The 25,204-nt window shown below is 31.9% G+C and overlaps 1 protein-coding gene across 1 annotated transcript; it reads right to left on the bottom strand.

The window, feature by feature from the left end:
* Positions 1-5,119: 5,119 nt before the first annotated feature.
* Positions 5,120-9,012, bottom strand: LOC107955713 (putative Myb family transcription factor At1g14600). Its single transcript, XM_016891513.2, has 7 exons — positions 8,737-9,012; positions 8,362-8,600; positions 8,189-8,265; positions 8,048-8,084; positions 7,530-7,653; positions 7,032-7,239; positions 5,120-5,615 (listed from the first exon to the last, which is right to left on the bottom strand). The coding sequence occupies exons 2-7, from the start codon at positions 8,489-8,491 to the stop codon at positions 5,289-5,291; spliced, it is 903 nt and encodes a 300-aa protein (XP_016747002.1). The 5' UTR covers positions 8,492-8,600; positions 8,737-9,012; the 3' UTR covers positions 5,120-5,288.
* Between the last annotated feature and the right edge of the window lie 16,192 nt (positions 9,013-25,204).

The raw sequence follows: 25,204 nt of genomic DNA, 5'->3' as shown, positions 1-25,204 counted from the left end.
TGTGATATGACCGTGTGTCCTCTGCATCCTTAAATGTGAAGTCAAGATAGTACATGGGCAAAAGGCACGGCCGTGTGTCTTGGTCGTGTGAAGGACATAGGTTTCAAGCATGGTCGTGTGTCAAAATAGTGTGAAAAATGGCTTAAAAATGGTGAAAAATTAGTTTACCACACGACCTAGCCACATGGGCGTGTGCCCAGGCCATGTGCCCTTTTGATGCTTAAGAAATTGCAAGTCAGAATTGCCCACGGGTTGGCCACATGTCCATGGAAGCCACATGGGCTGGCCACACGGGCATGTGCCCCTAACTTCAAGAAATTTTTTTAAAGTTTTCCAAAGTTACCAGTTTAGTTTCAAATCACTTTTAGACATATATTGGGCCCCATAGGCCCATATTAGGTCTTTATGGTGAAATTTGAAAAGTTTTGATTTGGAATGTAAATTTATGACTCGGTTTTGTACAAATGCTAGTGTATAAGTCCGGTAATGCCTCGTAACCCTATTCTGGTGATGAATACGGGTTAGGGGTGTTACAACACGGGCAGAGACACGGGTATGTGTCTCAGCGGTGTGTGACACAGGTCATGCTACACGGCCATATATCCCTTCGAGTTGAAATTGAATTGAAGTCAGTATGCTCTACACAGTCTCACACATGGGTGTGTGATTGGCCGTGTGGTACAAGTCAGTGAGTTACACGGCCTAGCACACAGGCGTGTGTGGCCACTTCGAAGGGTACACGGGCTAGACACACGAGCGTGTGGTCGGTCATGTGACCCAAGTCAGTATGTATGCCTTGTTTTCACACGGCCTGTGACACGAGTGTGTCTGAAACCGTGTGAGGCACACAGTCTGTTCACACGGGCGTGTGACCCTTATATGTTTGAAATTTTTCTAAGCTTCTAAAATTCTTATATGTTATCGGTTTAGTCCCGAACCACTTCTAATGCATGTTTAAGGCCTCATAGGCCCTTATAAGGGACAACGTAATTATGGTGAATGGTATTTGAATATGAATGCATAAATGTATGATGCATGTATGATAAATGACGTGTATTGATCGGTAATACCTTGTAACCCTATTCTGACAGTGAATAAGGGTGAGGGGTATTACATATATGATATGAAATATCCGTTTATTTGTTCTGTAAATTTCGGTAATGCTCTGCAACCCTATTTCGGTGACAGATTCGGGTTAGGAGTGTTACACCAGTTGTGCTCACAATTTGAATATGAAGTTGTTTGACTCAAAACTCTAACAGTAATGCCTTCAAGTTGAGGAGCACAACCTCCATAATTAATCCACCATTCAGCTACACAAAAAAAAATATAAATAATAAGAATCAATTCGTAAAGTATCTATAAATATATCTTTATTATCTACAAAACTATAAAGGTAAAATTCTTTTTTACCAGAATTAATCTTCAGAATTGCAGCTTGAGCTAATGGTGTTCCAAAAGAATCCACTTTATCTCGATATAGCAACAACTAAAAATAAATAAATTAGTAATTACAATATAAGAATTTATAGGTTCCTTTACAAATTTAGGTATATAAATATATACTTGATTTATTTCCAAAACTTGATTACTCATGTTAGGCTCTAGCTTTTGTATAACATTTCTAACTCCATTCATGGTTTCACAAAGTACATGGTTTGTGGAACTGCCTCCATACAGAAATTGTGGATTTAAGAAATATCCTGTATAATAAATAATATAGTAAATATCTAAATAAAACACTATACAAATTAAAATATTTAAAAGTTTTACGATGTACCAACAGAATGCAAATTATTACTTAGTTGATCACTCTATCTCTTATCAATAATATCCCAATATTTCTGGTAATAGTGACAATCTCTTTGAATTGCCAACTTTTCTTGATCCATAACTTCATAAGTAAAACCCATAGTTGGTTTTTCATCGCCATCACATATTTTTAACACTTTAACGAACGGTTCTTGGATATTTAAGACATCAACAACCTTTTTCCATAACTCACTTGAGTTAATGACTTCCGTCATTTCTAGTCCAGTTGGTTTTCTTGCATATGTGAACCTTTTCCATGCTGAAAAAGTCACCATTTCCTTTAGGGCTTGTTTGCTTCTAACAATGCTCTCCAAAGCAATAAAATTGGTAGTAAATCTAATGATCCCAGGTTGCAAGAAATCTGCACCCTTGATATATTTTTTCATATAATCAATTGACCAAGTATGATTATATATGAAAGAAGTTATCTTTTTTGCCTCATCTAAGACCTTTTTCACACTTTTCCTATTGCCAATTTCTTCCAAAATAAGATCCAAGCAATGAGTAGAACATGCAGACCAATACAAGTGCCTTCTCTTTGCATCAACATTTGACCATCGGCTTTGATAGCTGTTTCATTGTTTGTAACAACCTGAACAACAAATTATTCACTGATTTCATCGACTATTTTGTCCATTAAACCAAAATAATACTCAGTAGTACAAGAGGTAACACTGCTAGCATCAATGAATTTTTTAAAAGCAGTACCTTTGTACTATAAATCAAGAAATTGATTATATGTTTATTAGTTGTCTCTTTCCACCCATCACACATAATCGTCACCCTTTTTTCTTCCTATAAAGGCCTAAAGCTATTTACCCATTCTTGTATCTCTTTATACTCATCTTCCAAATACACCCTTGTCACCTCATAAGCTGAAGGACCCTTAACCAATTTTCCAACTTTCGCTGCAACTTGAAGTAAAAGTTGGAGAAATAGGTAAAACTTCATGCAATATCAATTTAGACATTTCTTTCCCTAGCTTAGCTTTTGCATTTTTAAGAAAGCTCGAACTAAGTTTTGATTGATTCGAACTTTTTTATCTTTCAAGAACAAGATCCATGTTTGCTAATCTAGCTCTAGGAGGGTCAAGATTAGTCCATTGACGTTCCATCCCACTTCTTTCAGAATTACAGACACTAAATGATCGTCTAATTCTTTGAGTTCTAGAATTACTACCTCCTCCAATTTCAAAAACTGAATCTTAACCAGTTCTTGCTCTTCGACATTTCCTTTCTTCCTATTCAACTTGAGATCTCATACTCTCACGTCTTGCGATAGTTAACTCTTCATCATCTCCACCACCACTATCACTATAGTCTCCACGGTCTCCTAATCTTATTCTTTCCTCTAATTCTTCCTTCCTCTTCTGCTTCGCAGCTTTTTCACTATGATATTCTTGATGTTGTACAATGGTTTTTCTAACTTCTACCGAGACATGTGGATAACGTGCTACATTCCCTTTTTTGCAGCCAAATGCTCTTTCAACCGTGTTATTCCTCCTTTAATAAATCTTCCACAAAATCTACATTTGACATTATTATGATTACCTTCAACAGGTTCTCCCCACCTCCAACCATAATCATCACTAGGAGCTGCATCTTCTTTATTTCTTAAACGTGGCATTTTTTTTCTTATATTTGCATGAAAATTATTATTAATCATTACTTAAGTTCAAACCAACTAGTAAAAGATTCATAAAAATGAAACAAAAATTTTAGGACTTAAACTAACAATAAAAAGTATTCACCAAAATGAAACAAAAATGACAAGGCTTAAAACTAAAAATTGAAACAAAAATAATAAGACTTAAAACTCTAATAGCAGAAACACTACTAATAAGACTTAAAACTAAAAAAATGGAAAAAAAATTATAAGACCTATAATTAATAATACAAAAGATTCACAAAAAATATAAAACTTATAATTAACACTACAAAATATTTACAAAAATTCAGATAAAATTCAATATAAATATAATTAATTATTAATTAAATATGTAAAAATAATAATTACATAGCAACTCTAAATTTAACTTGTAAGACAAATATATTATTTAAACTAAGTAATAAACGAAATAATAATTTTTAAAAAGAATAATTACATAACTTGTATTTCTTGCTTCACAAATGAGTTGAGATGATGTTGATTCCTCATTATTAACTCAAGAATGCAACTCTTGAAATAGAAAACAGAAGAAGTAGCCCTTGAAATGTTGAAGAAAATAGTTGAGAGAATTTGAAATTCAATAGTCTTACTCTTTCACCCTAAAATGTTATTCTGTAGTAGACTAGTAGTGTAAAAAAAAAATTGGACCCTTTGCAATTTTTGTTTTTAAGCTTTTAGCTGAATTTTAAAGTAAAAGGATATATATATATACATTAGTTCCTATTTTTACACAAAGCATGTGATACTGTCATTTCATTTTATTTCACATAGCTTTAGACAACTTTATTTTGTAAAAATTCAAAAGAAAACTCAATACCCACATGCCTAGTTCCTGCCAAAATAATTGTACAAGTAGGCACAACTCTTCAATATAATAATTGATATAAAAATTTGATATACTACCAAAAGTTTAAAATTAAAAATCTCTGTCAAACTAAAAAAAAGTTTTATAGCTTACATGAAACGTGATCTAGACCTGTCTACTTTTAACAAATTATATTTATACATTTTATGAGTGTTATTTAATTTTCAAGAACAAGAAACCTAATCATTTTAATTGTTTTATTGTATCTTATTAGGGGAATTTAGTTTTTAAGTCTCTCACAATGTCTACAAGTTTCATGCTTACTACTGTCATTCTACTAATGATTATTTCTGGTTCTTACTTTAAAATTATTAAGATTCAATGTTGTTTTCATTTTGATTCCCTTATTCTTTTGACTCATTGACAAGTATTTTTGGCCATTGATTATTTTGGTGGTTGCCTACTATAGTTATCTTGTTATAGCCTAAACATTGAAAAACTCCAACATTAGTTTGTAGAAGCTTTAAATTTGATTATTAGGTGTAATTAAGTTTGCAATTAAGCAAACAAAGCTCTAAATGACTTGTTGCAGTGCTAATGCGGCGTTGCGCCGCTTTTTAATAACTATTGTAGCATTACATAACGGATTTTAACTGTAACGATCGTGATGCGATTTTTGTGATGCGTTGTGCCGATATTGCATCATAGTAATTTTCATTTCCATTACGATGCTGCCGTTACGTTGCGGCCACAATTTAATTAAACCTTTCTAGATCAAATGATACGTGGAGGATCAAATTAGACATACTGATAATGTATCAAATTCTATGTAAATACTAGAAAGCTAGTGATATCTCTTGGAAATGACTACACGACGAACTAATTAAACAAAACTGCAGATTCCATGTTTAAGTATAATAAGGAAACGAAAATTACCCTAGATGATCAAAAACAAAAGAAATAAGAAACAAGCTATAGGAGGAGGATTCATATAAACTAAACATTATTTCCCACAAAGAGCAATGGATAGATCTAAGTTTATAGCACTACGTCGGGTGACCGATGAAGATGACGATGACGATGAAAAAGTAGAAGTAGAAGAGGAGCCCCAGCAGTCTTTATAATTTGATCTTAAGTACGAAGAGAATGCCTCGCTGCTGCTGGTTTCACTTGTGGAAGATGTATTATGATATTGCAATGACAATGACAATGATAACTCACAGCCACCACCTCCACCATCATCTTCTTCCTGGCTCCTTATATTACGTTCGATAAGTTTAGCGTCTTGCTCATGTGCACGTTTCGGATCTTCTACTTCTACCTTGGTTGCCTGAGTCAAGGAAAGCTGTGGTTTAATTACCGCTACATGCAAATTCATGTCACAACATTCATATTTGACATCCATTTACGAATTGGAGTACCATACATATGATAGGTCAGAGTCCACGCCCAATATAAACATTTATGCTAGAAATCAGATGGCTGAAAGCCCCTGGGTGAATCAATTTGATTAAATAAAGCAGTCACAGAATAGGGGAAGCATTTACTACTATGACAAATTTGATTTACCAGTAACAACTAAAAACTACAGTAAAAAAAAAGAAACTGTAAAATAAAATAAGAAAATAGAACTTGCGTCGATTAATCTATATATGGAGAATTTTGGATAGGAATAAAAATTATTAAAACACAGATTAATATAAAATATGAATATAATATATTAATATATAATAACTTAAATATTACTATGATGCATGGAAATAACATAGGATGAAAGGGAAGAAAATCTATATTACTTGGATATAGATGTAATTTTTTAATATAATTTTAGGTCTAGCACATGAATTTTTTACTCTTTGAAAAAAAATTTCAATGAAGCAAAAGGGTTGACAAGTGTTCCGGCCTTTTTAAAATAAATATCTTTTAAGCCTTTTTATAATTCTTTAATTTATAATTTTAAATTAACAATGATAAAATTACATATCGACCTCAAAAATAATAAAATTTTGATTTAATTTTTTAAAAAATATAAAAATATAAATTATTAAAACAATAAAATTACATTTTTATCGTCGTATAAACATATAATTTAATTTTACTCGAAAATTTTTTAAAAGCGTTCAAAAATATACGATGAAGAAAGTCAATAGAGTGGTAATCCTAACACCTTTTTAATGAGTGAAGACCATAGGCTTTAGAGAAGCAATGTTTGTGGTCCATCCGATGCAATAAAAATTGAGTTTGAATTTCCATAAAAAAGGGTCCCCTATTCGTTAGAAATTAGAATTGCAGTGGACCACATAATACAACTCTTTCCTTGGAAAAATAAAGCAATTTTATCAATGTTGATTTTTATATAATAAAATATTAATTATTGTGTTAAATTAGTTGGCTTGATAAAATATCAATTATGAACAAAATTATTACCTAAAATTATATTAGTTTTAAAATTATGATAGCTTATATTAATATATGTGAACTCTACCATAATATTTCATTTTTATTTAGATAAATCATCTATATCAAATTTAGAGTAAATAAAAAACTTACAGAAATTTTTTTACCAATATATTAATATGCAATATCCTAAACTTAACAAAATTTATATAAATATTAATATCTTAATAATAAAAAAAAGGAGAAAATCACCCTCATAAAAATTAAAAGGAAAAGTAGAAATAATATATCGAGTGAGGAAGAGAGGGAAGTGCTTTATCTAGCGTAGCTCAAGGAAATCAGGTTGTACCAGTGAATATGATCTGAAAGCGTTGAGACTGTAAAGATCATGTGGCAGAAACAAAGCTAAGGGTTGACCCAGTGAATGAGAATAGTTGATTGTTTGATCCCATACGTAATCCCCGTTGTCTTGTTTTATCCTCTTACGTGCATCCATGGTTTGCTTATAATCATCAAAGGAGCACGTATTCGAGACCCTCGTCTCAAATATTCCATGCCTGCATGCATAGTGCAGATTCTCATCAGATCAAAAAGAAAAACATCATGCAACACAAGTCTTTTTGGTTTGATTGTTTCTTGCATTACAATATCACCTTTTTTTTATCTAAAATTTGAAAAGTCAACCCATCGGATATTGTTCTTGGTCGGGATTTTGTCTCAAATCTTGGTATGTTCATTGGGTGAGAGTGACCCAAAGTGTTTGGATAAATGAAACCATAGAAAACTGAAAAGTTGGCCTAAGAGCTATAACATCTAGGGCCATTAATGCTAAAGTTAAGCTGCTGACCTTTTAGGAGGGAATCGATTATTGTAGATCAAATGAGAACATGATTCTTCAATGGGTACAACACATCCATCAAAGCCATGGTTATCATCAAAAGATTGTCTTCTTTCATGGGTTGAGCTCGTAACTGTCATTGCAAAAAAGAGAAAAAAAGAGCCAAAAAATCAAACACAAAAAAGTCAACAAAAACTTTGTTAGGTAGAGGAGACCAATTTTTCTAATGTAAATGAAAGAAAAAATGAGTTTATGATAATATGCATGCATATATCTTGGGATTTTCGTCGTTTGGTTTGATTCGGACAAGTGAGTCATGGGTTTTCATCAAAGATGCCAAATGTAGAAGATTTGCAATTAAACAAGTTATTAATAATAAATGAAGAAACTCTGAGAGAGAGAAGATAATAAATGAAGTTAAACACATGGTTTTTAACTCCAAAATACAAAATATTCCGGCAAAATATCATAGAAATTCTGGGTTTAATTTAAAGGAAAAAAAAAAAGAAGCATTTAAAAGGAGATACCCTGTCTGCCATAATCACTTCTCATGCTTCGATACATCTGGTTAGAAAGGAAAGAAAAAACAAACCATATGAACAACAAAGATCAAAGGACAAACAATTTCAAAGAAACAAATTAGGAGTTGAAAAGCTAAGGAAATAGACCTGAAGATGGCTCTTGACATGTGAAATGGTGAGTCCTTTCACATCCATCAACTGAAGAACAAGCTTTGGCGTAGCTTCTACCATGAATGAAATAAAAAAACCCATTGTTAAATAGCATTTTCGTCTCTCTCATAATCTTAAAAGTAATATTAAAAAAAAGAGGAATAACTTACTGTGTTGGCCACCAAGTCTGTCAATGGCATGAAGAAAACAGTGATGAAGTTGAGGAGTCCATCTTAAACGAGGCACCTTTGATCTTATATATTGCCTCACTGCACCATTATGCCTCCCACAACGACCCATCAATCTTTTAAAACAGTCCAATTCCCTTAACACGATCGATCAATCTTATCTGGTTTTCTATCTGCTGTTTCTTAGCAACTAGTTCTTTCAGTCTTGTTGAAGTTTTTGTCTAGGTTACAAAGCAAAATCAATGGTCAATGGCCAAAAGAGAAGAAGAAGAAATTTACAAGAAGAGTAAAAGAGGAAAGATCACGAGAAAAGGAAAAGATGAAGCTGAAAATTCCCTACTAATCCCTGCAACTTACTGCAGATTATAAACTCTGAACATTTTTACTGCTGATAAAAATCAAAACCCAAATTTGTTTTTAAAACAAAAATTAAGAAAAGAATGAAAATTCCATCACGAGATTTCTGATCTGCCCTTCCCTTAAACCATTACCCCCTCTCTCTCTTCAACTGTCTTACTTTGACCTTTGCTCACTTTCTCTGAATATCCAGAGAATTATCAGCTATGTTTTCTCATACAAATATATTAATCTATGTACGGCCAGGCCAACGTCGTCATGATCACAAAAAGCCCCATAAATATATAATATCATGTGATGTGAGTTTATGTGATTTTATATATTTTTTAATCTATTAAATAATATATTTTAAATTTTAAAAATATATTTGTGCTAATTAAATATGGGTTATTTTAATTTATATTAAAATTGAATTGATATTGAAAAAATAATTGAGAGAATAAAATATCACTTTAAAAATAATAAAAATAATAAATTGAATTAATACATAAAATTATTAAAATAATATATAAATTGGAAACTATATAAGAACCAAAATATTTACACAAAATCAATGATCATATTTAGTAATAACTATTAAAATGAATTGTTGACTTTTAATTTTCTTTTCAAAACAAATTCACAAAACTTATTTTTCATTTGAAATAAACTAGACCTAATCATAAGTCGAGTTTGGGTTTAAGCAATAAAATTTTAGGCTCATTTTCTAGGTTCAGGCCCATCTCAAAAAAATAGGTCTGATTTTTTTCCAAACCCGGCTCAGATATAAATGCTAAACCTGAGCTTGGTCTAGTCTACTCGTATTGAAAACTTTTTATATTATTTTTATATAAAAATAAATTTTTTAAAAAATATAATACATCAAATACATTAAAAACATTAAAATAAATATGTTTCCCAACAAATTGAAAATATATTTAAAAAAAGTCTTTATATTTAAATAAAGCTAAGATAGTTACAACCTTACAAAGAAATGGCTCGAAAATAATAGAAAATTTAATCATAAAAGAAGAATTATACAATTTTCAAACAACAACAATAAAATGTAGTAATATAATAGGAGAATGGCAGCAAAATAACATCAAAATGGTAGCAAACAACAACAAAATAGTAACAAATAATAGCAAAACAAAAGTGAAAAATATTTTAGGCAAATTTAGGTGGGCCCGGGACAACAAAACTTACCCGAGGTCCAACTCATTTCCTAAATGGGCCTTATTTTTTGTCCAAGTCCACTTTTCGGGCAAGCTTTCGGGCCTAGGCGGGTAGCCCGACCCGTGATCAAGTCTAGACCAAACAAATATATTCTATCTCTCTCCGATGCCATTGTTATTCGAATATGGTTTCATATTGCCTCTTCGAAAAACCATTACTTTATTCGAAAAACCATTACTTTAACCATTCTTTTCAATATAATTCTAATTTATTATTGCTAACAACCTCTATTTTTTACTAATATTTTTTCTTAGATGTTATTTGATTGAATATACTTAACTACGAATGTTATTTGTAAAGCTAAAATTAAATTTTAATTGGCATATAACTCTAATACTATTTAACTGATATTTAAGATGCTTAAGGTTCTACTCAATTAATAACTCTATTTTGCATAAATAAAATTAGCACAATTTTAAAAAAAATAAAAAAAGTCAGTTTTATAATAATTTCAAAATTAAATTATAATTATTTTAACTAATAACTATAAATTAATTTATAGTTATAATTATCAAAATAATTTCATATATTTTATACTTAGAGTTCTATTCCTAATAATTCTATTTTAGAATTAGCAAAACTTTATTTACATAAAAAAAATTAACTAATATTTTCAAAATTAAATAGTATAATTATTTTTAAATATCAATTTAATAATATGATAGAAAATAAAATGTATTCTTGTCAATTTAAAAGTTTCTCTAAACACGTACTTATATATATTATAGATTATAAATTGTAGATATATAAGAATAAATAGTGAAGATTTTTTATTTCAATATAATGACACGCAATAAAAGTTTTAAAAGAATATGTAATTATTAGTATATACTCAATTATAATATTTAGTATGCTTATAAAAAAATCACATTTAATGTTGACTCTAAATCAGTTTTTAACTAATTTTATTTTTCAAAAAAAAAAGAGTAAGTTATAATTACAATTATAAACAAGATTTACAATTAAAATAAAAAGTTACAATACATCATCAGCTTAATAATTATAATATATTTGGATTTAAATTAAAATAAATCTTGAAATTGTGGGACTTAAAAATGAGATTTTAAAATTCTAAGAGCATGTTTGGTTGAATGGTATAGCCTATGCATTTCAACTCTATTCAATGGGCCCATTATAAACTGTTGTTTGGTTTAAGGTAATAGCCTATTACGGGTCGAATGGAATCAGCCTCTATTACTGTAACACTTCAAAACTCAGCCTAAAAGTTTAGACCGAATCTTAGAGATTACATTGATCACTGAAGTGATGGCAACAAAAACTTTAATTTAAATCAAGAAAACCTTTTTGTTCATTATGTTTGAAACAATATTTAACTGGCATCAAACATTCAAAAAAAAATCCACAGTTTCTAAAGTTCAGTCCACAGTTTGTATAATCGTTTTACAAACCGACTTAAATTTTACCGTATAAAACTTATGAGATTTTACTTAAATCGAATCAAACCATATCTGTTTGAGACTTTCGGTATGCCGAGTCCAGCTCTAAAACACAGAAAGTACCTGAAAGGAAAGAAACTACAAAGATGAGCTAAGCGAGCTCAGTGTGAGTCCGAAACATGAACAGACGACAACAGACGGAGTGACACAATAAATACTTCAGACAAGCATGTGCATAAAAATATCACTTACGAAAGTCTCAATCGGTATGTCAAGTATAATATCAAACCACAAAAATGATTTTCTAGTCATAGGCAATAATCAGATCATATTACATGACATTAAATATATTGTCAATAACCAAAGCTTCACACAAACAGACAGAATGTTCTGACAAACAGACGTATATTTAGATGCGAACATATGCACAATTCAAAATCCCACCCCACCAACCAAACTCCACTTCGTCCATTCAGCACACCACATAAGGGTTATGGTAGGCCCGTCCACCATACACACCACATAGAACCATAATAGGTTCATCCACCCAACACACCATAACGTGGAACTATGCCACTTAAGTAACTATATACAGCTGAGCTGATACACTTATAGAATAGTGCGGTAAATCGATGTACAAAAGTATCGCAGTTAAAACTGCTAAGTCTGTCTTCCTTCTCTTTATAGCCAGATCCCAAAATTTTCATGTTATGCAACAATGCACATATCATGTATATATTATCCAGAAACAGACATTAGCATTTCCAGTTGAACAGATTCAGATTTAATCACACTTGTATTCAAATATTCACTTACGAAAACAATAATAAACTCATACTTATTCATCATATAAACGAGCAATAAAATTAAAGCCCATAAATGCATGTATATATACGAGTCAAACAAAACCGAGTCCTAAACACACTTACCGAGGCTCGACCGATGGTTGGATTACATAGAAACATAAAACATACAATTTATGACTCAAAACAAAAATTCTACAAAATAGGGTGACATGGTCGTGTGTGCCAGCCGTGTGGGGGTCTACACGCCCATGTGAAGGCCATACACGTTTGTGTGGAGGGGGCACACGCTTGTGTGAGCAGTCTGTGTAACTCACTGTCCAAAAATGCCAAAAATAAAGAGCAGAGGAGACACGGTCGTATGGAGATCTCACACGCCTGTGTGGAACACATGCCCGTGTGGCCAGGCTGTGTAGCACAAGAATTTGCCCAAAAACCCCAATTCCCAATTTCACACGGTCGTGTGAGCCACCCATGTGGGGCACAAGCCCGTGTGGCCACCCATGTAGTCACGAGACCACATCGAAACAGCTCAAAATTCAAGCTTTTGATGCCAAAACGATCCCCAACCATTGGTAACCCAGAATTATGCCAAAACATACAGAATTTCATGCACTTCAGAAACAATATGATACTTTAAATAACCAATCTCATAAACACACAAGATATTATCGAATTTCACCGCAATTCAATGTCGAAGTTAAACCATTTCAGAACACACACCTTAAAACGCGATACCAAGCAACAAAGATCAATCAATTCGCCCTCACCAACTGTTCAGAAACCTCAATTCACACACAACTTAAACTATAAGAACTTCAATTAAAAAATAATAAAGACAACAATTCTATCACAACTTACATGAACAAAACTTACCCACTTCACTTACGGTAAAACGAAGCACACTAGGATGCTCAGTCTTAACAGACAACACGTAACATGTGTAAAACGGAAGAAACAAGAAATTAAAAGAAATGAAATTGGACTTTGGAAAGAACAAAAAGAAACGATGGGAAGAGCAAAAATAAAAAGTAAAAAACAAAAGAACGTAAACTTATTTTCTATTTAAAAGTTAACTTCCTCTTTAAAAAACATAAAAATAGATAAATATCAAAACACTTACAGGGATTCGAACTTGGAACCCAAAGACACATTAACACACAACTAACCACCAGACCAGCAAGCTCATTTTGACATTAAAAGTTGAAATTGAACCTAAATGTTCAACCCACTCACTAACCTTAACCACAAACCTCAAAACTTCTAACCCTAGATTCCGAGATGTTACAATTATTGCACAACTTGTAATAGCAATTCAGGGGTTGGGGGTCTGAATTGACTATTCAAGCCTACTCGTAATAACATTTTTCCTTTTTTAAACCAAAATAGCCTGCCTCTCTTCTTCATCATTTTCACTTTCACTTCATATTTCTTCCTCGACATTTATCCCCAAAGTGAACCCTAGAAATTAGCTCTTTAATCAACGAAAAATCAAGCATCCATTCGCCATCTTCATCTTCATCTTCCTTCTAGTTGAACCTCCTTATTTACAATAAGTGCCTTTGATTCCTTTTTTTTCTCTTATTTTTTTAGTTGAAGTTCTTTCACTTTTTTCAACTTTTCTTTTTCCCTTTTGTATTTGGATATAAACTAGCAAAGCAAATTGTAAAACCAGCAAAGCAAATTGTGCCTAAATGAAATATTTTGTGTATCAATTAGGCCTGGAATGATTGAGTCAATCCTATGTTGGATGTATGAATTGAAGAATCTTGGACTACCATAATTACCATACAAATCCAACTGATTTCATCATTTTTCTTGCGGAAAATATGGACATCATATATATAATAAGGGTAATTACATGTTATTATTTACTATCATGATATGTTAGCCCAAATTAAAAGTGATCTAATTTGATTAAAGTTTTATTGGGCTTTAATTATTAAATAAAGTATGGGTTAAATATGTGTAGATACTCTAGTAATTGAATTCTAATAAAATTCTAATTAATGATAGGCTAATTAGGAATTAGAACTAATATGTTAATGTTATAAATATTAGGGTTATAGGCCCCAAATTATACACAAGACATCTTCTCTAATATCTTATCCTTAGGAAAGAGAGAACAGATATTATTTGAATTTCTTGTGTGCTAATTTAGAAGATCAAATCTCCCAAGATCCTGTAAAACTTTAAGAAATTCATGGATTTAGGTACACTTTTACATCTATTTTTGTTCTTGATTTATTTTAATGATTTGACATGATAATCCTGGTTTATTAAGTTTTATTTCAAATTTATTTTACAAATCTAACAAGTGGCATCCGAGCTTTGTCATGTTGAATCATTGAGAATGAATTGATTCTTTATTATTTTTGGATTGATTCATTTTTCTTTTTAAATTTTATGGATTTGATATCTTAATTATATATTATGTTGAATCTTTGAAATTCCTGATAAATTTTTGGGTTTTGATTCTTTAAATAAAGTTTTAGGGTTTTATAAATATAATCTAGTTTAATATTTGCATATGCTATTCGAAATATGAAGGTTTATTTATTTATCTATTTATTTATTTATAATCAATTGATAAAAATTGATTTGTGAGATTTTTTATCTTCTTTTCACACAATCATTTTATAAATTTTGGTTAAAGTCATTATTAAATTAAAGTTAAAGACTTACAACATTTTGCAATTGAAGAATTCTAGTTGGGTTGTATAATTGGTTTTGAAAGTTAATTCACTTGATCATCAAATAAATGGATGTTGGTAAGATTTTATTTTCGCATTATTTGTTTTAAATTTTCTATTTATGTTTGAATACATATGGAATTATCATCTTTTGTCTTTATTCATGATGAATTATATTCACTATTAAATTCAATTCATATATATGAATGATTACTTTTGGTTTCTGTTATCATTATTTTATATAAGTTTTAGTCCTTATGGAACCCGAATAAAATTAATATATTTGGAATTTTTTTTTAAATATGGCGGCTATGAAATTTCATGATAATATCTTTAGTCATGAATATAAATTTGAGTTTACATGAAATATGTAAGGCAAGCCAGTATTATTTTATATTATTATAATTGTGTGTATATATATTATATGCATATCAATGAATTTGAGGATTAATGCATGATTATAGTTTGTGTGAATAGGTGTTTATAACTATTATTCAATAAGATATCTTTTATAGTTTTATTGGTGAAATTAAGTTTTGATGGATATCGTTGAAGTTGTTAATTTTTTTTTGTTATGGTTATATATTCAATTTTATGGGTGCTTTGGTGCAAATTCATGTCAACTATATACATATCTAAATATTTGGTTTTAAGTTTGGTTCTATAATTTTAGGTTTTGGCATCTTATGGTTCCAAATATTTGGTTAATTTATGATGATATGGTTTATTATATGAATTGTGGGATATGCCAACTATTATGATTTTGTTTTTTTGAGATTTATTGGCTTGAAAATATTTTTCAAGTATTCATGTGAATATTTGTTTAATCATAAATATAACTTTAGATTTACATGGTAAATTCAGGGTAAGTTTTTCTATTTGATTATGAATACATGTATATGCGTGAATTGCTTTGGTGTTTTTGTCAATGCCAAAATTATGAATACATGTGTTTGTTAATTATTTGGCTCTGAACCACTACATTATTTCTGTTTGGTTTTGATATATATGGTTTTGGGAAAAAAAACAAAGAATAGTAAAAAGTTAAGGTTTTCGGTTTTTTATTGCAGTATCAAGACAACCTTATTTTGGGTTATTTAGGAGTCTATAAAGCAATAAAAAAATAGTTTTGACATTTGACTATTGGGGAAATTTTAAATTTGAATATTGGTATGTTTATATATATATATATTAAAATAACTTAATTGAAGCAAAAAGTCACCAAAGTGATTTTTTTGTATAAATTATTTTGTTTAAAGATGTAAAAGGTTGTGTGCATGTAATTTAAGTTATGTTAATATTGATTGGCCCAAATGAAAGTTAATAATATTACATATGCAGCTATGGTAATAAACATGTGACAATTTTTCAGTTTTACATAGCAATAAATTGGTCTAAAAGAATATTTATGGTTTGACCTGCTCTTATTGTCAGTATTTGACTATTACACCGATGTATCACTTACAAGTTAATATTTTGTCTAAAGATAAAATATTAATGGAATGTCTGATATCTTGAGATGAGGTTTACCTTTATTCAAATTATTTTGGTTTAAATTTGAAGTCTTATATTGTAACACCCCAAACCCGGCCCAGACGTTATGACCGAATCCGGCGTGTCACATTGAAGCTTTACTAGAAAAGTCATGTTTTATCTAAAGTCTTTCTTAGTGTTTAAAGAATATTGCCGTTATAGATTAAAGTGAATAGAAGCTGTGCACCAGGTAGGATGCCAGAAAAGAGGAGGTGAGTCAATTAGACTGCTTAAGTACCCAGCTCTCCACGGATCCAATCCTAGACATGCACACAACCATTGCCACAGTTTAACTGAGTGATTGTTCATGGAAAACCAATTCGTTTAAAACCATTTGAAAAGGTTATTAATTCTGAAAACGTTTTCGTTGCGGAAGCTTTTCTTTGTTATCGCGATATTTTGAAATCAAGTAACCCTTTTAAAACGCGCCCTAAAGCTATTCAATTTCAAACAATTAAAACAATATCATATCTAAGCTAACAAAACATACTAAAAATAATTAAAAATAATTAAAGCGGACTTGTTACAACTTAAAAACCCAAAACAATTAAAGTAAGTAAGTGTTGATCAAAACACATGACGAAAAGCAAATTTGCAGAACATGTGGCCACTCCGAATCCCTCACGGCTCCAAGTCCACTATGGTTGGGGATTTCCTGCATGGATGAAATTGAGGGGTGAGTTTGGAAAACTTAGTGTGTAAAATATCCCAACCAGAGCCCAAATCAGTTCAAACTTTACTGGGCCTAAGCCCTATTCAGAAATCAGAGTTAACTGGGCCTTAGCCCATATCAATATTAATCTGGGCCATAGCCCCTTACAGCATCAGAGTATACTGGGCCTAGCCCATATCAGTATCAATCTTGGCCGTAGCCCTATTACAAGTTGAGATATATTGGGCCTTGCCCATATCAACACAGTTAGGCCCATTTCAAAACAGTCTTATATGATTAACGCATGATAACCCCATCCAACCCTGCACTTGCCTCCGTCCATCCCTACACTTCTTGTGGAGAATAAATCACCCACGCCATCCCTACACTTACAGTGTTAGCACCGGTTGCGGCACTAACTATAAGCCGCAGCAAATCTGTTTATATTAGAATATGTGGCACAGCCACCAGAACGGGTTCTTCCTCCATAACAAAACCCAACCCCGTGCAGCATGACATGTATACAGAATATATATATAATTAACAAGGCATGCTTCAGAAAGACAGTCAGATTATAGCGTAAGAACAATTATTTACCCTCGAGGGGCATAATCGTAAACTTATCCCTTTAGGGGTATTACGGTAATTCTACCTTACAGAGGTATTTCAATAATTTTATCAGTCTTTTTAAGGTTTCATGCTCATTACAGTTATTAACCTGTCTTCAGAATACTTACCGGACGTTTTTACTGAAATGAACCTGTTGCCCATTACCCAATTTTGGCCCATTGAAGCCCGAATTCACCGAGGTGCACGAAATTGTGCACTTTTCAATATTACTGTTAAAGACACCAAAATTATCAATACAAACAATCCCACGAGCACTCGCACGCTCGCAAGTTCTCGAAATGTTGACTTTTCGGTATTTCGACTTTTTGGCTTTTGTCGATCTAGCCTACTAGTGGGTGTCATTTACACACCTGTTTTTTGACGAAACGTTGACGAGCTCCACACATGATTTTCCTACAGCCAGTTACTAACACGTTAAACTATGAATCCATAACAACTTATAAACAAATTCCCTTACCAATAATCGGCCATTAACACCTTAGGCACTAAAGTTCTTACCTTTGCCAGAATATGGACTAGACCTAAATCTAGTCGTTCCAATTATCCAAGCCCTCGATCAGTAGCCTTTAATCCACACTAGAGCAAAACAAATCAAATAACACCATTAAACCCTTTTAGTTTAGTCGACAGGCACCCTTTGCATATAGGGGTTTTCGGCTTTTCTTTAAATCGCGAAATAAAGAATGGAAATAAGATTCCAAGTACTTACCACCAACGATGTACTTGTCAAGAGCGATTCCAACACTTCCCCAATCTTAGATCCATAGTGAATCCAATCTTAAAATGCGAGTAGAGAATAGAACTAGATATTAATTCCTGAGTCAGTATGACTTATGAAGGTTTCGGCTTTTAAGGAAAGAATAGAGGATTCGACCACAAAGAACAAGATGTGAGAGATATGGATGAAGAGGAGAGGAAGAGAAAAGAAAATAGAAGAGAGGAGATAACAGTAAAGACTCGGATTTGAAGGAAATCAAGGAAGGAAGAGATGAGAAAAAGAAAGAGAGAAAAGAAGAAGAAAGAATTCAGATTTAGGTAAAACGAAAAAATAAAAGAATGAAAGCAACCAACAGAATTCAGCCCCTAAAGAACCTACACCTATTCGGCAACTAAACAATCGGTACCCCCCTACAAACTAAAAATGCTAATTTACTACACCAAACTCTCCTAGTCGAATATGCAACTCCAAAGTCCTACTTTCAGTACACCACTCCCTCTAATTCAAATCCTTTGAATTTAGTCCGTAGCAAAGTTTGAATTTCACTCAAACTCCTTCCACCGATTAGTAGCATCTGTAACACCCCTATCCCGTATCCGTCGCCGGAATAGGTAAAGGGGCATTACCGGACTTGAAACTCATATCAGAACAGTAAAAATTTTGATTTTTTTTAAAAGAAATAAAGAACATTCCTTTAGATAAATACTAAAGATAGCCAGGGATACAATTTAAACTTCTATAAGTACACATTCAAAAGATGCCATTTTCGCATGGCTTATATACATTAACCAAAATATTCTTCTACCACTAGTCTATTCTACACATGCCATAAAATAACCCAAAACATAACAGTACCAAGCAGTGGATAGTGATAGTGTAACAAGTTGCTGACGATTCCCGAGTCTGTAGCTTCCAAATGAGATCAATAAAACAGAGGAAACAAAGTAAACGGAGTAAGCATTACAATGCTTAGTAAGTTTTAAGCAGTATCAACAGATAACAATCAAATTATAATATGGTTGTTCATATTTTTTTATTTCACTCTTCCTTTGGGTATATCATCCCTTTACCGAATATGCACATCTCATCATATACAATAGGCAGATAAACTTTCACCTAAAAGTGAGCTCATGTAACATAGATATATTGTAAAATTTCACATAACCTTTCACACTGATCCGATGCCACATAATCATAGGAATAGTCTCATAGATTGCTCACGTATGCGTCACATAACTACCTTATAATTTAGATCAAATCAAGCTCACATATAGACTCGGAGTACATACCTGTTTAACCTTTCGCATTGAATATATTTATAAGCAATTTTTATTGCGAAGTCTTATAGCTTTAAACTCTACTCGGATTGTCGGCGAGACCTTTAGCTCAGATGAAATCTCCACACGAAGTCAGCGGGTCTTAACCCGGACATAGTCACCACATATAGTCATCGGGTCTTAAATCCCGGATTTACATCACAGAGTTTCATGCATATTTATTCACATGTTACAGCATTCACATCGACTATCATATTTGTAATTCATTTACCTCATCAAATATCTAATAAAACACACCTTCCACAGTTTTTCATTTGGCCACAATATATATATACACTTTCACGTTCATCACATTGGCCATTCGGCCTTATCTCATATATACACATTCACATTCATCACATAAAATCCTGAATCAAAATATAAATTTTCATATATTCACATCACAATTATCCAAATATACTTCATATCCCACATATACTTTCATGTATACACTTTGTCTTGGCTGAATCTACATCTATCATTTTCCAATGAATAATTCAATTTCAAGCCATACTATCATTTCATATTCGAATACTTATAAACTTACAATTTCACAATTTTTAATATCAAAGATCCATCTAACACTCATTTATCATTTTATAATGTCACAAATTAGAATTCACGTATGGGTTTAATCAATAGCTTATGAGCAACTAAAACAAGTTTTATCAATGTTTACAACATAATCACAAATTCTCTACAAGCTGTTTTCCTGAGCAACAGTCGTTAAATTATTTGTAACTGGAGCTAGGAAACTCCAAATGATGTGCCGTTAATTTTCCATGAAAATAGACTCGTATATCTTCTATCAACAAAATTTTCAGAATTTTTGGTTTGGCTAATCAATACCAGATTTTTCTTAAAGTTTCCCCTATTTTACTGCTTGACTATTCTGACTACTCTTCACTAAGAACTGAATTTCTCATTGTACAGAATTCAAAATATGTTTTCGTTTATTTTGTTTGAAACTAGACTCATTAAGGAGTCTAAGCATATAAATCTTATCTTATAATCATTTTTGTACGATTTATAATGATTTTCCAAATACTGAACAGGGGATTTCGGAGCCATTCTGACTCTGTCTCACACAACTTTAAAAAAAATCTCATTATCGGCAACCCCTTTACTTACACGATTTCTGTTATACGAAACTAGACGCATCAAGCTTTAATTACATAATCTATTCAGCCTTTAACTCAATTCCCACAATTTATGGTAATTTTCCAAAACACGCTACTGCTGCTGTCCCGAGCAGATTTATACAAATTTACTCTGTAAAGTTCTCATTCACATATTTAAAACATAATATCATATATGCCATCATTTAGAAAAGTTATTGACCTTAACGTATATACTTAATTCATATTCATCCCATTTAAAAACTTAAAACTTACAAAGGAATCAAACTCAAATACTTAAGAACTTACCTCGGAAGTTGTCGAACGATTACAGATTGACTATTCGGTTAGGTAGCTTTTTCTCTTATCCGAATTAGACTCCCTAAGCTCTTGAGCTTGAATAAACAAATTTAATCTATTACAAACCAATTATACAAACTCATGGCCGAATACAACAAGAAGACTAACTAGATTCTACTAGCCACTCATTGCTCTATTATTAACCTTACTTAATTATAAACACATTCGGCAACTACCTCAACCTTATTTAATACAATTAACACCGAATTCCTCATGTAAAAAGTACCATTGCCGAATATCATTTAGTTCACAAGGTCCTAATTTCAAAAATTTGACAAGCTCATACCCATTTCCTACTAATTCCATCATTTTAACACAGGTACGGCAAAGCTAAATTCCATTCTTCCATTAGTTTGCATTTAACTAAACCATGCCTTAATGTTAAGCACATTCGAAAATGGTGCAAACATCAATTAACAAACAAACATTATCAACCCATTTTTTTTATTACACGTTTTCCCCAATTTAACACCCCCAAATTATCAAACTTTAACAAGTTTAAAACTCATCTAATGACCATTTATAAACTAAAGCATCAATCATTCAAATTCAACTCATCACAACATGGTCGAATACACATTTCTCCTACTTCCATTCTAAATAAAATCTTATCAAGCTTCCATCTTCATTTAACTATGTACCATTTAGAACTATCAATACTTTACACCCTTTAACAAATTATAATCAATTGCCAAGTGCATCTTTGACAATTTAAACCACACAACTCAAATTCTTACAATTTAAGCTTAGAAATTTCTATTCATGTAAATTTCAGCAACCTAGAGTCCATTAAACACTCCAAAATTCCATTTGAACAACAATTGTTCAACCTTCTAGCATAATTTCAATCTGGACAGCAAGCATTATTTAACATTCAGACATCAAAGAACGAATTTAATCCTCATCAATTCAATCAATATCAAGTGTCCTAATTTGGACATTAGTAGTCTTAAATAAAACCACAACAAATCAAACTTGAAAATTTTCACAGTTAATATCGTAAAGAAAAATTTAAAGAACCAACAAGCTTACCAAGATTTTCCCACTTCTCCTACCTTCTACCGTCTCCATTTTTCTTTTTGTTGCAGCCCTCTTCTTCTTCTTCGATGGATTACCGAGTTACTTGAAATTTCAGCTACCTAACTAGCTAAAATCATAGTTTTTCCTGCATACATGCGACACCAAGCCTTCTTCCAATCGGTTTTCCAGCAGAACAAATATGGAAGAAAAATAAAACTCCATTCCCCCTTTCTTTCCAAACGGTGAAGAAAAATAAAGAAAGTGGAAGATGAGACCAGTTTTTATGTTTTATTCATTTCATATTATAAAACCAATTATCATTATTTTACTAATATAAAAAGCACAAAGATACAAATTTCCCTTCATCATTGCCGTCCACTAAAATAAAAGGGGTCTAATTGACATGCAAGCCCCACATTTTAGCCATGTTAACAATTGGCCACTTTAAGAAAAAGACTTCTAAAATTTTCCTTTATACAATCAAATCCCAACTAAATAATTTAGCATCCAATTAACTAAATTAGACCACCCAACTTTCACAATAGGTAATTCACATAACAAAAACACTTAAATTAATATTTTACAAAATTTTTGACTAGGTTTTGTGGTCCCGAAACCACTTCCCGACTAGGGTCAATTTAGGACTGTCACAACTCTCCCTCCCTTTAGGGATTTTCGTCCCCGAAAATCTTACCGGCAAATAGGATAGGGTAACTTTCTCTCGTTGAGTTCTCTAGATCCCACCTAGTTTCCTCAACTCCGAACTTACGCTTCAGTGCTTTAACTAACAAAACTTTCTTAGTTTGATCATAATAAATCACAGAGATCCACAGAATTGACATTTACTCACTTACTTTTCATTTCGGTAATAACGCACATAGGTATAACACAATTTAACCCACCAGTCTGAATCTACTAGGTATAGGCTCGAACCCCACACACAGGTTCTAAGCCTACTTAACCCAAAGTCCGAATAAACTTGACAGACATCAACTAATTTGGCTATTAGCCTAGTATACAATTCACCGGTCCCAAACCTACTAGGCACAAGGCCTGAATAACTCAAATATATATATATTGATTTGGTTCATGACAACACTCATTTAACATCTTAAATTTTTTTTATATATATACATATAACTTAGATAATCTTTCACACACCCATTCATCAATAAAACACTATCAATAAGAATTTAATACTATCATTTATCTTCGGCTATTTCAAGTAACCACTGATACAGTAGCTGAAGGTTTTAAATTCTCAATTCAGCAACATATATAAGGTGATACAAGATTATGTTAACATCTTGCATCAATATTTAACTTAACTTATTTCCAAAGGAAAAATCAACTTCCACGTACCTGAACATTTATTTCATTTAGCACATTCTTTCATAGTTAACGCTACCCGTATACAGTCGAATAAGCATAAAGCCTAATATAATATACTGGCATGAGATTTATTCTAGCACATAACTCATATATCCAAAATTATTACCATTCATCAGAAATTCTTACCAACTTTCACATGTCGAGACTTAATTGAAATAATTTCTTGAACATGATTAACAAAATAGTGTTTATTCACAATAGCACATATAACTGCATATACCGAGAATCTCATATTTATAATGTATATATATATCACATACCTTGTCAATTTAATGTCTCGAACTTATTTCATTACCAATTTAGCACAATGTTGTATAATCTCCGACTCTAATTAGTTCACCAGTGTTTAGTCCGTTTAACGAATTTTCTCTTTAAGTCTTACTTACTATTACAAATCAATGCCATCGTCTCACACGAGGTCATACATGAAACACACTTCGCATACACAGTGCCCACTGACTGATTTCGCACACATAGTGCTCGATTAAAGAACTCGCACACATAGTGCCTCAATTACCAATCTCGCACACATAGTGCTCGATTGAAGAACTCGCACACATAGTGCCACACATAGTGCTCGGTTGAAGAGCTTGCACATACAGTGCCTCATAATTCCAGCACGAATGCCTTCGAGGTTTAGCCCGGATATATCACTGGCACGAATGCTCTTCGGGACTTAGCCCGGATATATAACTCTCAATTCTCATGTACATATACATATATAACAATACACATTAGTATATCATTTACATTACTTGAATACAAACACAACATGCTTATCGACCATTCAACTTCCAGTTCCATAGCCACATACAAAAATCACATTTATAGTCATAACACTCTTTCAAAATTGCATCACTTATACCCTTATAATTCAATCCAAATCAAAATTCAAATACGAGTACATGATACGTACCTTATCAACTTAATAATTTAGGCATATCCAAGTGAAGTTATATCACAAATTCTTATAGTCAGAAGCTTGCTACAGCTCGATCGGGATCAAGATTCATTACAATACAACAAACACATTTTAATAGTCAAAAATCATCACACTATCATTTTATCACTTTATGGCATGTATAAATAGACTCACGCGTGCTACGTTAGTCCTAGAATCGACTAAACCGTGGCTCTGATACCAATAAAATGTAACACCCCTATCCCGTATCCGTCGCCGGAATAGGTAAAGGGGCATTACCGGACTTGAAACTCATATCAGAACAGTAAAAATTTTGAATTTTTTTTAAAGAAATAAAGAACATTCCTTTAGATAAATACTAAAGACAGCCAGGGATACAATTTAAACTTCTATAAGTACACATTCAAAAGATGCCATTTTCGCATGGCTTATATACATTAACCAAAATATTCTTCTGCCACTAGTCTATTCTACACATGCCATAAAATAACCCAAAACATAACAGTACCAAGCAGTGGATAGTGATAGTGTAACAAGTTGCTGACGATTCCCGAGTCTGTAGCTTCCAAATGAGATCTATAAAACAGAGGAAACAAAGTAAACGGAGTAAGTATTACAATGCTTAGTAAGTTTTAAGCAGTGTCAACAGATAACAATCAAATTATAATATGGTTGTTCATATTTTTTTATTTCACTCTT

This window comes from Gossypium hirsutum, chromosome A05 (assembly GCF_007990345.1).
Source record: "Gossypium hirsutum isolate 1008001.06 chromosome A05, Gossypium_hirsutum_v2.1, whole genome shotgun sequence".
Lineage (NCBI taxonomy): Eukaryota > Viridiplantae > Streptophyta > Magnoliopsida > Malvales > Malvaceae > Gossypium > Gossypium hirsutum.
The sequence above is the reverse complement of the archived record's forward strand: the minus strand, read 5'-3'. Positions and strand labels throughout refer to the sequence as shown.

Coding starts and splice junctions, on each gene's coding strand:
- LOC107955713 (XM_016891513.2), bottom strand. CDS start 8,491: ATGGGTCGTTGTGGGAGGCATAATGGTGCAGTGAGGCAATATATAAGA. Junction 7,654..8,047: donor AAGTGATTATGGCAGACAGG/GTATCTCCTTTT, acceptor TTGCAATGACAG/TTACGAGCTCAACCCATGAA. Junction 7,240..7,529: donor AATCGATTCCCTCCTAAAAG/GTCAGCAGCTTA, acceptor CTATGCATGCAG/GCATGGAATATTTGAGACGA.